Below are 17,251 nucleotides of genomic sequence, written 5' to 3'. Positions count from 1 at the left end.
CCTCGCCAGGATAAAGACCGAGGTAAACGTAAACGGTGAAGCAGGACTCTTACTAAAAAAGACTGCTCTAGTTGACTGCAAGTTTAATGTGAGTCAGTTGTGTGTCTGCCAAGAACTCTCTCTTCTTTACCCTTTTCTTCTCTTTCATTCTTTTTCTTCCTTGTTTTTCTCTTTCCCTCCTCTGCTTCCTCTGTTCCTATTCCTTTCCTGATCTTTTTCCTTCCTTCTTTCTCTCTCTCGCTTTCTTCTCTTTCTTTCTTCCTTCCTTCCTTTTTTCTTTATTTCCTTCCTTCTTTCTCTCTTTTTTCCTTCCTTCCTTTTCTTCCCTCCCTCCCTCCTTCCCTCCCTTCCTCCCTCCCTACCTTCCTTCCTTTTTCTCTTTCATGTTGCTTATCATAGCTTCACATTCTGAGCTCAAGTAATCCTCCTGCCCCAGTCCTAGCATTTCCAGTAGCTAGGACTCCTGGGAAGCCGCTTCTGTCAGTATGCACCAAGATTTTTACTGCACAAACGCAAGGCTCTGTTACAAAGTGGAAGCCATAGTCTTGATTGATTGTGATGGTACTACAAAAACTTGGCTTAGTCTTGGATGATACCATCTAAAAGAATTACAGTCAGCCAAGTGCCTGAGGAGAAAGAAAAAGATCCTCAGAATTAGGACAGAGTTAAAACAACACAAGGAATCAAGTATCCCCAACTCGGTGAAGATACTGGGAAAAGTTCCGGGATTCAAGGACCATTAGATCAATTTGTTTTCAGAGGCTTCCAGGACATGGTCTTTGGGATGGAACTCCAGGGATACCCAGTCTAAGGAATGCAATGTTCTGGACATAGTGGGCTTTCTGACTTTGAGGGCTCATCTTGTGGTGAGATGCGGTAATGAGTGTCTATATAACTACTACTGCTTATTTGGCATGAGCCAGAACTAAGCCTGAACTCTATATTATTTCATTTTGTCAATATTATCTCGATGAGTCAATTGTGTATAGTCAGGTTCCTTGGTCAAATTCACTAGATAAATGGTGAAACTGGGATTTGAAGTCATTCTGGTGATCCCCAAAGCTGGTCTTTTTGCCTGCCACGGAGTTCAAGATCTGACTGGGGAGGCCCTCTGCAAGACTGGGTCGTTTGTCTGCAAGACTGCCCTGCTAGGAATAAGGGACCCTCTTTCCACCTTAGGGAAAACCCTCCCGCAGAGTAGGCGGGGTCACCTAAGGTAGGAGCTGGGTAGCCAGCACGGTGCTGAGGGGCGCAGACAAAACGCCAAGGGGTGTTTATCCAAAGGAAATGGATAGGTTGTTGACGTGCGTCACCCCCAGAGCTCAGCAGCACCGGAGGTTCTGCGGTCCGAAGTTCCTCGAGCCCCGTGAGGGGTCGAGGCGGGTCCATCTGCCAGGGAGCATAGCCGCGTCCGGCTTCTGCGGCGGAGCCCGGGTTAGGAACAGAGCGCCGGTCCCTGGCCGGGCGCGAGCTGGGGGCGGCGCCGGGGCGGCGGGGGCGGGGAGGGCGCGCGCCGAGGCGGCTGCGGCAGTTGCGCGCTAGGATTGCTGCCGTGCGGTGGGGCCGGTGAGTGCGGCGGCGCCCGCGGCGGGCGGGAGGGGGATTGGAGCGAGCGGGCTGCGGGCGAGCAGCCTGGGGAGGATGCGCGGCCGAGCGCGCGACCCCGCGGCCCCCGCCACCCGCCCGGGGCGTCCCTCTCCTCGGGGCCCTCCGCCCGGGCCCGGGGCCGCCCGCGCGCCCGCGGCCTCAGCGCTCCGGGCGGGCGCACGCCCCCCGGCCTGGGCCGCCCCCGTTCCTCCGCGGCCCCTTCCCCGCGCGGCGGCGACGCCCCCGGCCCACGTCACGCTCGCGCCATTGTTTCCGAGCGTCCGCTCGCTGGGACCCCGCCTTTCTGGCGGAGCGGGAGGGCCCCGCGCTCGGTCCCCCTGTCTGGCCGCGGGCCGCGGGAGCGGGCAGCCTCTCCTCGGCTCCCGTGGAGCGGGCCCCGGCCCCCTCCCCCCGGGGCCGCGAGCCTGGCAGGGTCAGGGCCGGCCCGCGGGATGGCCCACGAGCCAGTTTGGTGTTGTGCGGCACTTCCTGGAAAGCTCACACCGATTGCAAGTCTCCCCCAGAGACGTTCAGGGGCGGTTTGTCCCTTGCGTTTTTCCGGGGGCCCCCGAAGCCCTGCAGGGCGAGCTGCAGACGTGGGGCCTGTTACGAGAATAACGTTTTGGACGGTTGGCTTTGCCCGGCCGCAGCCTTTAAAAGCACTGGATGAAGGTTTGTGTCGGGTCTGCTTCACAGCCTCGGTTGCAGAGGGCAGTGCTCTCAGACAGTTCCGAAATGACCAGTCACTACACACGGTTGCGTGTGCTCCACCACGTCGCAGCGCGCTTGCCCGCCCGCACATTTTTTCAAAATGACCATAGACTATTAGTTTTTCTTAAGGCAAGGGATGCAAATTTCTTTGGCCGTCATGTGAAGGGCAGGATGTTAAGACAGCGCCATTTATCGTAGACGTAGTGAGTAGAGAGGCTTCAGGTCTTCCACATGGCCGCCTTAGCGTTTCCCATCAGTGCCTAAGAATTTATCCAGATGAGGACATCTGGGCTTGTAGGTTCAGTTCAACAAACCAGCTACTTAAAAATTTAACGAAATCTTTGAGGGTCCCTTGCAGTGGCAAAGTGATTATGCGGGGCTGTTGATACCCATGCGTGCTTCTGAAGAGTGTTTCCATTACATTATGAACCTGTTCCGTGGGCCTTGAACAGGCCATGCATTCTAGTGGCCTCGACATTGGCATCTTTCTTAGCTTCCCTAAACACAGGTATTAGTAGGCTTGTTCTACCATGCCTGGGCTTGAAAAACTGTTTTATTGCTTCACGCTTACCAAAAAAAAAAAAAAAAAAAAACACAAACAAACAAAAAAAACTTAACAAAAGCAAAATCCTAATTCAGTAGTATTGGTTGTTGCATTATTCTCAATGTAGAATTTAGAACCGGCTAATCTGTAAAACATGATGACCTTCAGGGTCCTGTTGTATGAAAATGTACAGTTAGTCAGTTATTACAATTAGTACAGGTGCTTAGAGAACCTGCTGGCCTTCCTCAGGAGAGCCAGATTATTGGGGACTGTTAGGAGAGTGTTTATTTATGTGACCCGACTCTTTCTGCTGTGAGCAAAGTTGTGCACAGAACAGGATCTTTTTTTGAGAGAGAGCCTTATTAAGCTGTTCATTTTGTACCCCTCTTCCCCAGGCCCTGACCCACCCACCCACGTACCTTGAATTGACTGAGTAGTTTAGCCGAGCCTGCAATATGGGATCCTTCTTCCTCAGCTTTCCAAAATGCTAGGATTATAGGCATGTGCCACCATGCTTGCCTGGGCTTGAAAAAAAGGGGGGCCGAGGGGAATTCTGTGTTACTGCTTCACTCTCTTCAAAAACACAAAACAAAAACACAACCTACCTAAATCTTATTGTGGTATTTATGTTTTACCATTTTTTGTTTTCTAGCTTTTTGAGAAGAGATCTTCTTTTGTAGCCTGGGCTAGCCTCAGACTAGCAGTAGTCGAACTGCATAAGCTTCTCACATGCTTGGATGGCCAAGTGAGCCACTATGGGTGATCTCACATGTAGATTTTTATTCACTGATGATTGCTGTGTGCACACTGTTGCTGGACTGTCCACATTTCTAGGGAATTTGTCTAATTTCCTTTTGTAACAGGCCTGTATGCACTGTAGCAGGCAGTGCCTGGCACACGTGTTTTCAGTAAATTTTTGTTGATGTGGTGTTTTTAGCTTTTATGACAACATCTTCTACATGAGGTGCTAACTATCACAGAGCATATGCTAAGTGACATGTGAGCAGTAGAAACTGTACTTTCAGCCAGGAGACAGCCTTGTGTACACTTTCAGGGCAGTAGTACTGGAGAAAGCCAGAAAGATATGTTCTGTTAAACCCTACAAGATAATGCTACTTGGATTCTTTGCCGCTAGAGAAGAATAAATAAAGAGAACCCTTTAAAAAAAAATTGGGGGGTTGGGTTGAGATTTTTAGGTGCAAACCCAAGGAAGTTAATTTCATTAAATGAAGTTGGTAATACATTGTCACGGAGTACTAAAATCTTGTCATTTGACTTAAGTATGTTTATGTTAGAGTTATTCATAGTTTGTATGTGAGTGTGTTGCTGCATGTATGTATGTGCACCACTTGTGTGCCTGGTGCCTATCAAGATCAAAAGAGGGCATTGTAGCTCCTGGAACTGGAGATACGGATGGTTGTGAACCACCATGTGGGAGCTAGGAATTGAGCTCAGTTTCTTCTGAAGAGCAGCAGGTGTGCTTGACCACTGAGCTGTCTCTTCAGCCCCACCAAGTCTTAAATGATTCATGTTTTGAGGGGTGTTAGGGAAAGGGGGTTTGAGATATGCGGTCCTACTGTGACTTAAGCTGGTCTGGAACTCAGTACTTCACGATTACCTCCACTTTGCAATTCTCTTGCCTCAGCCTCTGCAGGCCTGGGATTATAGGTGAGGGCTAACATGCCCTGTTTTATATAACTTTATGTGAGTTTTATATAACTAACTCATTGAAATCTGATTGCACCTTATAGTGATCGGTTGCCAAATTTTGTGGAAAATAACTAGCAGTAACGCAACAACAAAAACCCAACAGCAATAACAGAAAATTCCCTAGTAGGAGGATAGCAAAAATACTTCCCCTTTTTATACTGAATACAGAATCAGAAAGATTCAGTTGATTTGGAGAGTAATGAGCTATTTGTTCTCTCATTTGTGTGTCTTTGTTGGCTGGGAACCCTTATCAGGAATGTCAGATGAAAGAGCCTGTGTGCAGGATCTACTTGGAAAACCTGGCACCTGAAACTTAAGGTCCTTTTTTTTTCTTTAAAAAAAAAGTGAGGCCAGTAGTGGCAAAAGCAGGAAGATCTAGGATTAAGGTGATGGTACAAATGGAATTCAAGGACCGCCTAGGATTGGTGAGGCCCTGTCTCAGAAAACAAACAAGCATTTTCAATGTTAGCATGCTGTCATTTCAAATAACCAGTGGAATGTATTTTTTTCTTTTTTGAGGTGTAATAATTTTTTAAAATTGTTTATTTATTATGTATACACTGTTCTGTCTGCATGTACACCTGCATGTCAGAAGAGAGCACAGGATCTCATTACAGATGGTTGTGAGCCACCATGTGGTTGCTGGGAATTGAACTCAGGACCTCTGGAAGAGCAGACATGCTCTTAATCTCTGAGAGCCATCTCTCCAGAAGCTCAAGGTGTAATAATTTATTTCATCAGTTTCTTTTTTGTTGTTGTTGAGAATTTCCTATATGACTATTGTATACAATCTTTCTCCTCCTTTACCCCCATCAACTCCTCCTATGTGCCCCTCCTTCTCAAATTCATTGGTCTATTATTCTTTTTTATTGTTACATATATACACACACAAACACACACACACACACACACACACACACACAAATTTATAAATAGAACCTGATGAGTTAATTTGCTTGGAATTGAATAACCTGTCAAGGGGCTCATCCTTAGAGAAGACTGGTTCTGACTTTCTTACCAGCCATTTAGTTCCCTTTAGTACTGCATATAGGGAGGGGCCCTGGGATATTTCCCTCACCCATGTTAGCATGTCAGTTGGTAGTGATATTTTTCAGATCTTATTCAGGCAACCAAATTGTTGAGTGTTCATGGGTACAGCCTTACCTTTGATTTTTGGGAGACTATGAAGGGCAGTGGCAGTAGCTTGCATTATTTTTAGGGTCTCTTGGACTTTCCTGACCAACAGCTTTAAAAGATGTTTCTCAGACCTGGTACTAAGGTTTTTGTTAGTTCATGGCTTATGGGGGAAATAAATGTTTTTGAAAGTTCCTTGTTTTAGTTTGATGTAACATCTAATACATAATGTGTATGTCTTACTGTATTTATTACTATTACCTTGTGGTACTAGGGGCCGCATGCATGCTAGGCAAGTGCGCTACCACTGAACTTACCCCAGCCTCCCAGTCCCGCCTCGACCTCTAAACTTTTTACTTTGATGAGGGTTTTCAAGTTGTCGAGGCTGTCCTAGAAATTGCCCTGTAGCCCAGGCCAACTTTGAACTTAAACTCTACCAGCTTTCGGCCTCCAGAATATCTGGGATTACAGGCCTTTGCCACCATACCCAAAGTTTCACCATACTCAAAGTTTCTTTGAGCTCGAGAGGTGGCTCAGCAGGTGAAGGCAGTGTCCTGACAACCTGAGTTTGATCCCCATGACCCACATGAAGGAGAGAATTACCTCCCACAGGTTGTTCTCTGATGCTCATTTGCACCCTGTGGCACAAGTGTGCCCCCTCTCAAGATAAGTGCAATAAGATTTTTTTCTTTCCTTCCTCTTTTTTTGGTAAACCTTTTTTTTTTTGTTTTGTTTTGCTTTTTTAAAGTACATTTTATTTACTGTGTGCAAACACACATCCACATGCATGCATACATGGGAACATGTCTTTGTGTGTGTATAGGATGGAGGACAATTGTGGGTGTTGGTTCACTCCCTCTACCGTGTGGGACTCAGAGATTGAACTCAGGTCATAAGGCTTGGTGGCCAACACCTGTATCTGCCAGGTGATCTGGATGGTCTATTTTGTTCCTTTTTTTTTTTTTTTTTTGACAGGGTTTTCAGTGGTAGTCCTGGCTAGCTTGACTTTCACTATGCAAAGTAGCTACCTCTTGAAGTAATCCTCTTGGCTGTCCGGAATTGACTCTAGACTAGGCTGGCCTTCAATTCCAGGTGCTCCTTCTGTCTTTACTTTCTAAGTACTGGGATTCCAGGAAGTGCCACTATGCCCAAGCATTTTTTTTTCCTTTTAACCAATTCTCTCCTTTATCTTCTGGGCAACTTAACTCAATTTTCTGTCATTGATTTTGTATTATTGTTTGTTTTGTTTTTGAGACAGCCTGAGTTCTTCAGGCTAGTCCAGATGATCTTGAACTCCTGTTTCTCCTTCCTCTGTCTCCCAAATATTGGATTAGAGTGTGTGTCATTGCACCCACCTTCACCACTGATTTCTGATTCCAAAGCCCTCTTTCAGTTGTGGTATTTCAAATAGCTCATGTGTGGTGTTCAGTATTCTTTTTCTGTGTGTGTATATCAGTTTTACATGTTTATCCCAAATTTTCATTTGAAAATTTACAGTGATGGTGTAATGAGTTCTTTTATATCTTCCACCCAATTTACCAGTAAGTAACATTGGGCATCTTACTCTATTTTTGCATATAATTTAAACATTTAAAAATGTATCTGTTTTGTTTGTCCTTCAGCCATGGGTTCTGTGGAGTCAAACTCAGGCTGCTGTCATGCCTGGCAGCAGCTCCTGTGCCTTTAAAGGCATAAGAACGTTTCATTTCTGAAAATTTCGATTTGACTTTCATAAGAAGCCTGTTCTACAAAACTGCAGTACTATTGTCACTTTAAAAATTAGTGTAACATTGGAATTTAGTGTAAGGTTGGACTGGAGAGATAGTTCAGTGGTTAATTGTACTAGTGGTTCTCCAGAGGACCCAGGTCAGGTCCCAGCACCTACATGGTAGCATGCAACTATGTATTCCTATAGTTCCAGTATGTCTGATGCCCTCTTCTCATCAGGTACAGTTATGCACATGGTGCAGACATACGTGCAAACAAAACACCCTTACACACAAGTAAACATTTGAAAATGAGTATAACATTATTACCTAATTTTCAGCTAAGCTAAACGTTTCTTGGTGCTGGCAGTATATACAGTTCCGTGGTAGAGGGCTTTCCTGGTGGGCACAGAAAACTAAACAAACATAAAACTAAAAACTTACTTGTCTTAGTAATGGCCTTTATGGTTACTTCTCATTTCTAGCACTGATTTGGAACTTTTGGCATAGGGGAGTTGTTTTTTGTTTGTTTTCTGTTTTGAAGTAAGGTCCCTTATATTTCCCAGGTTGACAGTTCTGTTCTGCTTTTGCTTCTTCAGTTGCCTGGGACTAGGTGATGTCACCATTCTGGCTACTAGTCCAGGACCTAGTCATTCATTGCACTTAGTACCCTTTAGGCTTTTATGGTTTTTGTTTTTTTGGTGTGTGTATGTCTGTGTGTGCGCGCGCACGCATGTGCATGCTTGTTTTGGGAACTGAACCTAGAGCTTTAGACTACACTGAGCCCTCTGCCCCACCTTTATTTACTCTTTTTAAAGAAAGTTCTTTATTATGTATACAGTGTTCTGCCTGCATGTATGCCTGCATGCCAGAAGAGGGCACCAGATCTTATTGTAGATGGTTGTGAGCCACCATGTGGTTGCTGGGAATTGAACTTAGGACCTCTGGAAGGGCAGCCAATGCCCCTAATCTCTGAGCCATCTCTCCAGCTCCCTTTATTTACTTTTGAGGTACAACTCTCTAACTTTTTGCTTGTTTTTTTGGTGTTAATATATTTTGAGTATAGCTTAGGTTTGTTGAATGCCTTTCAGTTTGGATTTGCTTAATAGTTTTCTTATGCTTACATTTAGGTTAAATGTGTGTGTTTGGAATAAATGAGACATTAATACAGTTATGGACTGTGTTTTTTGTTTTTGTTTTTTCAGAGACAAGATTTCTCTGTGTAGCTCTGGCTGTCCTGGAATTCTGTGGACCACACTGGCCTCAAACTCAAGAGAACTGCTTACCTCTGCCTCCTCAGTGTTGGAAAGGCATATACCACCACTGCCCAGCTATGGACTGTGTCTTTTTCTTTCTATCTTTGTGTTTTTCTAGAAGTTTTATAAATTTTGCTTTTTTACTTAAATTTATAGGCAATTCTTTTTCTGCTTTGTCTTTCTTTAATATGATGCTTAAGTAGCATTTGTTTTATACATTCTCTTTTCACCATTGCATTTGTTATAAAATAACACTGTAAGCTAATAAAAACAAGATAGGTTTCATTATGATCTTAACAGGTAGAATGTGGAATGTGGAAGTTTTCATTTCTTTATCTTATTATATTGAGTCAGGTTCTTATGTAACCAGCTAATTCTCAAGCTCTACATGGCTGAGGATGGCCTGAAGTTTCTTGTCTCCAACTGTGAGTGGTGGGATTCCAGGCCACATGGTGGATTGGACACAGGGCTTCTATGCATGCTAGGCAAGCACTCTACTAACTTTATATCCCCAGCCCCCAATTTATTATTATTATTTGCAGTATTGGAGACTGAACTTCCCAGGTTGTGCATAAGAGGCCAGTGTGTGTTCTACCGCTGAGTTATATACAGTTTATTTATTTATTTTATTCTGTGTACAATGTTCTGTCTGCATGTACACCTGCAGGCCAGAAGAGGTCACCAGATCTCATTGTAGATGGTTGAGCCATCATGTGGTTGCTGGGAATTGCACTCAAGACCTTTGGAGTATTAGCCAGTGCTATTAACCTCTGAGCCATCTCTCCAGCCCAAAGCACTTATTTGTTATAACAACATTCCATGTAGCCCACGTTGGCTGGGAACTCCCCATGCAGTTCAGGATGACCTTGAAATCCTAAACCTGATCTCAGTCTGTGTAGTTCATGTGGTGCTGGGATTAGAACTCAAGGCCTCATGCCTGTTAGACAAGCACTCCAGTAGCTGTCCTGTACCTTAGTCCTATTTTATTTTATTTATTTATTTTTTTGTTTTGTGTTTGTTAAATTTTTATTTATTTTTGTGCATCTTGTGAAGGTCAGAAGACAACTAGGGATGTCATTTTCAGAAATGCCATTTACCGCCTTTGAAACAGAGTCTTTTGTTAGCTTCTGTCCAGTGGGCTCTGGGAATTGAACTCAGGTCTTATGCTCTGGAGGAAAGTCCTTATGGTTTGGAGGCAAGCACATTACTGACTGAACTACTGCCTCTGGTTTACTTTTGAGGTAGATTTTATGAGTGAATTCTTGAAATAGTTCTGTCTGCGGGTAGTAGATTAAATATAATATATTTAAATTGACATGGAAAATTTTATGATACGGTAAGAACCTTTGGCATGTGGTGGGAATTGTGAAGTTTTGGGCCTGAGAGTAGAAATTGGTTATACATATTTCTAAGCATAAAGTGCTTAGTGCAGAAGCCTTAAGTATTAAAATATTATAGGTTCAAGCATTATAAATTATGTGCTTCTGAATGTTCTTCTGTTCTTAGAACCTTATACTTCTCCTTTTGTGGAGACGGAGTCTCACGTATTCCAGGCTGGCCTCAAATTTGCTTTGAAGCTGCAATTGGCTTTGAATTCCTTAGCTTCTTGCCTTTACTTCTCAGGTGCTGGATTACAGTCCAATATGACCTGCTAAATTTTATTTCTAGTTAGAATTTCCAAGTACAGACAGGAGAAAGCTGTTGCTTGAAACAGAAAAACAGATTGTCAAGGTAACAGGTACTTGACAGTCTTCTCGGGCCTTGTCATTTCTGCCAGAGAACAAGAGCCTTTGTTCTAAAGCCTGATGTTGAAAGGTTAGCAAAATATTACTACATTAAGCAAGCCATGATTCGAAAACATTCCTGAACCAAGAATAAGAGTTTTACAGATTCATTTAGAACATTAAAAGGAACTTGGGCAGCAGTAGTTTGGGGTTTTCACGCTTGTACACAAATTAACTTTTGAAACACGAAAAGCTTGAAATGTAGAGGCTTAGAAGTGAATTTATTGCACATATTTGCGTGTATGCATGGTGGGGGCTGCTGAAAGAGGGTCTTCCACTTAGCTCAGGCTGTTCTCGGCTTCACTATGCAGCCCAAGGCTGGGCTTGAACTTCTGGCAGTTTTCTTGCCTCGGCCTCCCAAATGCTGATATTACAAGTGTAAACCACCATGCTTGTACATGGGAGAGGCTAGCATATTTTTGTCTGTGTATTAAGTTTGCTTTGCATGATGCTTGGGCTAGAGCTGAAAATAGAAGTTCAACTTCATGGGGCTTCTAGTTGAAAGAGAGAGAGACAGAGACAGGCACTGAGGGACTTAGCAAAGGCATACTTAGCATTTGGAACTATTATATGCAAAAATATGAGTTGTGTTCCCACCTCACCCCCACTTTGGAAGGTGTTAACCATCCCTTTGGTATGCAGACTCATTATGTGTGTGTGTGTGTGTGAGTGCTGCATGTACAGGTGAAGACAGCATCACATCTTGTAGCATGGGGTACAGGTATAGTGAGCTGTCTGACGTAGATGCTGGGAACTGTAGTCAAAAGCAGCACTCAGTTTTAACCACTGAGCCATCTCACCACCCCTGTGACAAAAAATCTGAGTGTTGGCTTTGACAATTTATTGTAGAACTTGGTGCAAATGATATGTCTATAGATAAAAACAATGAAACTATCTGAGCAATGGTGGCATTTGCCTTTAATTCCAACACTTGGGAGGAAGAGACAGGCAGATCTCTGAGTTTGAGGCCATCCTCCTCTAGAGAGTGAGTTCCAGGGTAACCAGCACTATACAAGGAAACTGTCTCAAAACAAAAACAAATAAAACAACAGTAAAAAACAATGAACAAATGAAAGGATCTCAGTGGTAGAGTGCTTTGCATAGCATATTCCAACACTGAAAAAAAAAAAAAAGGGTAGGTCAAAAAGCTGTTGCTCAGGATTTAATTACAACTTTAAAAATTTTTGGCTACTGGTGGTAGCACATGCCTTTAATTCTAGCACTTGGGAGGCAGAGACAACCCTGTCTCAAAAAAACCAAAAACCAAAACGAAAACCAAAAGATGAAAACAAAAATTGATTTTTCATGATGTTGGGATTAAACCCAGGGCCATAAGTATTGCAGGCAGGTGCATGGAGCCGCCTCTGGTCTCAGTTGTTAATTGTGCTGTATGACAGAAGCTGAGAGATGCACTGATCTGAATACAGCACTAAGTCACTAGGAGTGGGCTTGATACACGTCCATTTAGCAGCATGAGAGTATGTTCTCTCCGAGGCCTGTGACTTGTCTAGTCTTGTGAGAGATCCTCAGGCAGCTGTACCATTATAAAGTTCTGTGACAGTAGGGACTGCTCAACAAAAGTTTGTGTCACTGAAGAATCACCCCTTCACATAATGTCTTAAGGTGTGGTTTTTATGCAGGCCCTAAGTCTTCCCTCCATGAAGGAATGTCAGTAGGTCTGATCTTTTGGTGGTCTTCAGAGTGGGAGATGCCACAGCTACACTGATTCATGAAAGCAATAGTTATGTTCAACTTGGAGGACACAGCTACTTTACAGCTTTCTTTTCATGTCATATCTATATCTACAGATACGTGCTTTATCTGCATGTACATCTGCACGCCAGAAGAGGGCATTGGATCACAGTGTAGATGGTTGTGAGCCACCAAGTAGTTGCTCGGAATTGAACTCAGGACCTCTGGAGGAGCAGACAGTGCTCTTACCCATTGAGCCTCTCTCCAGCCCCAGCTTTGCTTTTCCTATGTGAATATCTCCTGAATATTTTTAAACAGCTACAGACTTGGTTTAATTACAATTGGCTTCACAGTAGGATATTAACATGTTCAGAATGCTCTATTATAGATGTTTTTTTATACAAGCATTAGTATTTTAATAAATGTGTAATTCAGTTTTAGAATGTTTGCTTAGTTATGTGAGGCTCTGGGTTTGATCTCTAGCAGTAGTAAAATCAAAACATAGCAAAATAATGTCCAAGCAAAAACTTCAAGAAAAGTGGAATTTAAGACTAGCCTAGTTGTCAAAGTGCTTAATGCAAAGATACTCAGCTGCTTGATCTGCTCCTCATGTTTACTGATATGATGAAAGGTGTACGCTTACACTACAGTTGAAAAAATAGGTTTTAAATGGCATATTAGTATACAGTGCCAGTATCAAACCACTAAATTGTTGATTTTCCTTTCTAGAATTCATCATACAAATAAAATGACAACTTCCTGGAGTGATCGCCTGCAGAACGCAGCGGATGTACCTGCTAACATGGATAAGCATGCCTTGAAAAAGTATCGGCGAGAAGCCTATCACCGGTAAGATAGCTCCACCTTAGGGAGCAGATACTTTCTTCCCTTACTCTTCAGGTGATGAAATCAGTACAGAGATGTTAAGTCATTTATCACAGAGCATAGAGCTAGCCTGTGATTCAGATCTAGTGACATTCAGGCTTTTAACTGTTTCACACCAGTATATGTCTTACAGCTACTAGTAAAAATCATGAAGAAAGTCTTTATTTGCTAGAAAGTTGCAGCTAGTTAACTGTAGTTTTTCCCCATTTTTCTCGATAGTCTCACATAGCCCATGCTGGATTGAACTCACATCCGTCTTCCTGCTTCAGCTCGTCAAGTTCTGATTATAGATATGCACCGCCATATCTAGGTTTCTTTCTTTCTTTAAAGATGGTGTCTGCTGAGTTGCCCAGGCTGGCCTTGAATACACAGCCTTGAGTGTTCCTCCAATCTCAGTGTTCCAAGTAGCCAGGACAGCAGGCACACACACCATGCCTACCTAAGATAGAAATTGTTTTTTAAAGCTTACTTACGCTGATGATGTGGTTGTGTGTGTGTATGTGTGTGTGTGTGTGTGTGTGTGTGTGCGCGCGTGCACGTGCATGTGACCATGCCACAGTCCACATGTAGAAGTTAGAGGACATCTCTGTGACATGTTTGTTTTTTGCTTTTCTTTTTATTGGATTCGGGATTGGACCCAGGTCACCAGCCTTGTGCAGCAACTGCTCTAACCTGCTGAGGTTGAAACTTTTAAAGGAATAATTTATTTAGTTTGTTTTATTTTCATTGGTGTTTTGCTTACATGAATGTCTGTGTGAGGGTGTTAGATCCCCTGGAACTGGCGTTACAGACAGTAACTGCTATGTGGGTGCTGGGAATTGACCGCAGATTCTCTGGAAGAGCAGCCAGCGCTCTTTACCGCTTCGCCATCTCCAGGTAGAGGATGAAACTCTTAACTGCTGTTTGCCAGAAATTGATTATAACTCTTAGACAGAATTTAAAATTGTGTTTACTTAACCCAGGGGCAGTACATACTTGTAATCTTAGCACTTGGGAGGTAGAAATAGGAGGATCATAAGTTCAAGGCCAGCTTGGGCTACATGAGTCATTGTCTCGAAGATAAAAAAAACAAAATTCAGAATAACAGTTTTGTTCACAATAGTAGTTTTTATTTTTTAAAAAATGTTACATGGTTCTGGTCTTGCCTTTTTACACAGAAAAGAGTAGAATTAAGGAGCAGGCATGTAGCCTGGTTAGTGGTTGGTTTTAATGTAAGCTGATGATGCTTTGCTAATGTAGGCCACTATGTAGGACATTGTTCCTTAACCCATGCAAAAGTGAAAGCATTTCTGGTTCCTGTCAAGTCTCCAAATTACATAGCGAGTATTGATGACTTCTCCTTTCTGTGTGCTGGGTTGGTATATGCCATAGGAATTCAAGTATAGAGCAGAATGTTAAAACTTTCAAATGCTTATCTTATTATTGTGAGTGTATGCGATACGCATGTGAGTGTGGGTGTTCATGTATGGAGGTCACAACTTTCAGAAGTTGGCTCTCCTTCTTCTGTGGTTTCCAGAGATTGAACTCGGGTTATGAAGGCTTGTGCAGCAAGCATTTTTACCCAGTAAGCCATCTTCTGGGCTTTAATTATTTTTTAATTAAAAGAATTTATTTTTATTTTATTTGCCTGCATGTATGTCTGTGTGAGGGTGTCAGATCTTGGACTTGAACCCAGGACCTCTGGAAGAGCAGTCAGTGCTCTTAACCGCTGAGCCATTTTTGCAGCCCCCACATGAGCCCTACAACAACATGTTAATATGTGTAGAGAAAACACAGGGCTGTGGATATAGCAAAGTCGTCAGGGCGCCTTGTTAGCTGCACAGAGTCCTGGGTTTGATCCCTAGCAAAGCACATGGGGACACATGCAGACACATGCCTGTTAGCTCATTACCCTGAAGACAAAGACAGGAGAAAAAGAAAGAAGTTCAAGGTCTTCCTCAGCTGCATAGCAAGTTTGCAGTCATCTTAGACTACATGAGACCCCATCTTGAGAAAGGAAGCGCAAATACTCTGCAGAATTCAGCCGTTCTCTGTGCTCATGTTCCATTCTTTGGTTGGTTTTTAGGCTCTAGGCCGGCGGCTCTCAACCTTCCTAATGCTGTGACCCTTTAATGCAGTTCCTCATGTTCTGCTGATCCCCAACCATAAAATTGATTGTTACTTCATAACTGCAATCTTGCTACTGATAGGAACTGTATTTTAAATATCTGATATACAGGGTATCTGATATGTGACCCCCAGGCTGAGAGCTGCTGCTCAGTGGATGCAGCATTTTCAGCAGGGGAAACAGGGCTAAACGTACACAATGAAGGGATCAATATTACATTTCTAGCAGACGTCATCTGGTAAGCATCCTAATTGCATAGTATGCCTTAGTTCAAATACTTTCTGACTCATTTCAAATGGTATTTCTTGTAATACTTTAGACAGGTTCCACACCCTACATTTTTCATAAGGTAGGAGTGATATGAAACAATGAAAATAACAATATAATAAAGCATCTCTCAAAGGTTTTTGTTGTTGTCTTTTTTTTAATGAGGGCTCACTATGTGTAAGCTCATAACCTTCCTGCCTTGGATTTCTGATTGCTGGTGTTATAAATGTATTCCAGAAGGCCTTGTTAGTCCATTTACAAATTGTGTTTGTCGTGTTACTGGTTGTTGTGTGAAGCTGGAGTAGTATGATGTGATCCTATGTGCTAGGTAAATGCTCTGCTGGGGCTTGAACCCATGACTCTTAAATACTGAGCTATATCACTCTGTCCTAATAAAACACTTTTTAATTTAAAAATATGGGTCTTAGACTCTTGCAAATATTTTCTTTTTTAAAAGTTATGCATCTATTTCTAAAATTGACAAAAATTATGTATATGATTTCAAACTTATTTTAAATAGGTGTATAGTGTGAAATGGGTAAATAAAACTAATATTCATTAACTTGGGGCTGGGGAGTTAGCTCAGTTGGTGAGGTGTTTGCCATAAGAACGTGAACTGATCTTCAGAAATCACATTAAAAACAGAAACCAGGTCTGGTGTACTGGGGAGGTGAATATAGGAGGCTTTTAGCGCTCTCTGGCCAGCCAGGCTAGTCTACTTGGTAAGATTTAGGTTGATGAGAGACCTTGTCTCAAAAAATACAGTAGGCGATACCTGAGAATAATATCTGAAGCTGACTCCAGCCTGTCTGTGTGCACATGCCTGTATGTTGTGTTTGCTTTTAAACTATCCTATTTGGGGGTATTTAATCCTCCACTTCCTTTCCACCAACCCTTTAACCCTAGGTAAGAGAGAGAAGGTTAGTGAGGAGAGGGGACACAGACCCCTTTACTTGTCCCAGCTGTTGAGGGTGAGTGGGTTCTCTTGGGGCTGTACCAATCTTCGTCAACAGCCAGTGCAGTCAGCAGTCTCCTCCAGGCCACTGCACCAAATCACGTCTCTGCTGTGTCTCTCCAGACTGCCACTCACCACATCGCCACTTTCTCTCTCTGGGCTCACCTATTGATCGCCCTCAGAGTCCTAGACCATGCCCCTCTCTGTGCAGCATGAGGCTCTTACCAGCTGGCAAAGCCCATGCCCCACAGGAGGCCGTTATCAACTGTGGGCAGACTGAAGTCTCACACTTGGGAACAAAAACATATTTACATAACATAAGTGAGTTTTTAAAGAAACCAAAACTTCCACTACACCTACATTTGTCTGTTCAGAAGGACATATTTTTATGGAAGTGCATGTACTTGCACATGCACATACACACACACACACACACACACACACACACACCATTAACTATTTTGTGGTGAGATCACTTGAAGTTTCAGGGCGGTCTTGGCTACATAATGAGTTCAAGGCTAGCCTGGGCTACATAAGACCTTGTCTCAAATAACATCCTCCACTCCAAAAGAAGAAAAAAAAAAAAAAAAAAGGAAAATGCAACAGATTCCTCACCATTTTGAGTATACAGTATTTTATTATTAACTTTTATTACCATGTTGTAAAATAGATATCTTGAGCCAATCTTTCAAATATTATTTTCTTAGTTGATGAAAAATTTGAGACATGAGGCCTTGCTTCAAATGATCCCCCATCCCACCACAAAGTGAATTGGTCCTGCATGGTGGCACACACCTGTAATCATGCCATTTGTGGGTCTGAGGCAGGAAGATTAGGAGTTCAAGGTCAGTTTACCAGGGTCAGTTTGAGGCCAGCATAGGCTCTATGAGACCCTCTCAAATAACCAGAAGTT

The 17,251-nt window shown here is 43.1% G+C and overlaps 1 protein-coding gene across 3 annotated transcripts in view; it reads left to right on the top strand.

The window, feature by feature from the left end:
- Positions 1 to 17,251, top strand: part of Nt5c2 (5'-nucleotidase, cytosolic II) — a 118,848-nt gene that overhangs the window by 49,245 nt on the left and 52,352 nt on the right. For 2 of the 3 annotated variants that reach the window (XM_060390701.1, XM_060390687.1), the window contains exon 2: positions 12,854 to 12,973. In XM_060390701.1, the coding sequence (XP_060246684.1) occupies positions 12,854 to 12,973 (120 nt within the window). Of the gene's footprint in view, positions 1 to 1,487; positions 1,567 to 12,853; positions 12,974 to 17,251 lie in introns of those variants that run through there. The other variant, XM_060390691.1, reaches the window with a different exon arrangement.

This window comes from Meriones unguiculatus, chromosome 1 (genome assembly GCF_030254825.1).
Source record: "Meriones unguiculatus strain TT.TT164.6M chromosome 1, Bangor_MerUng_6.1, whole genome shotgun sequence".
Classification (NCBI taxonomy): Eukaryota; Metazoa; Chordata; class Mammalia; order Rodentia; family Muridae; genus Meriones; species Meriones unguiculatus.
This window is presented reverse-complemented; position numbering and strand designations above follow the sequence as displayed.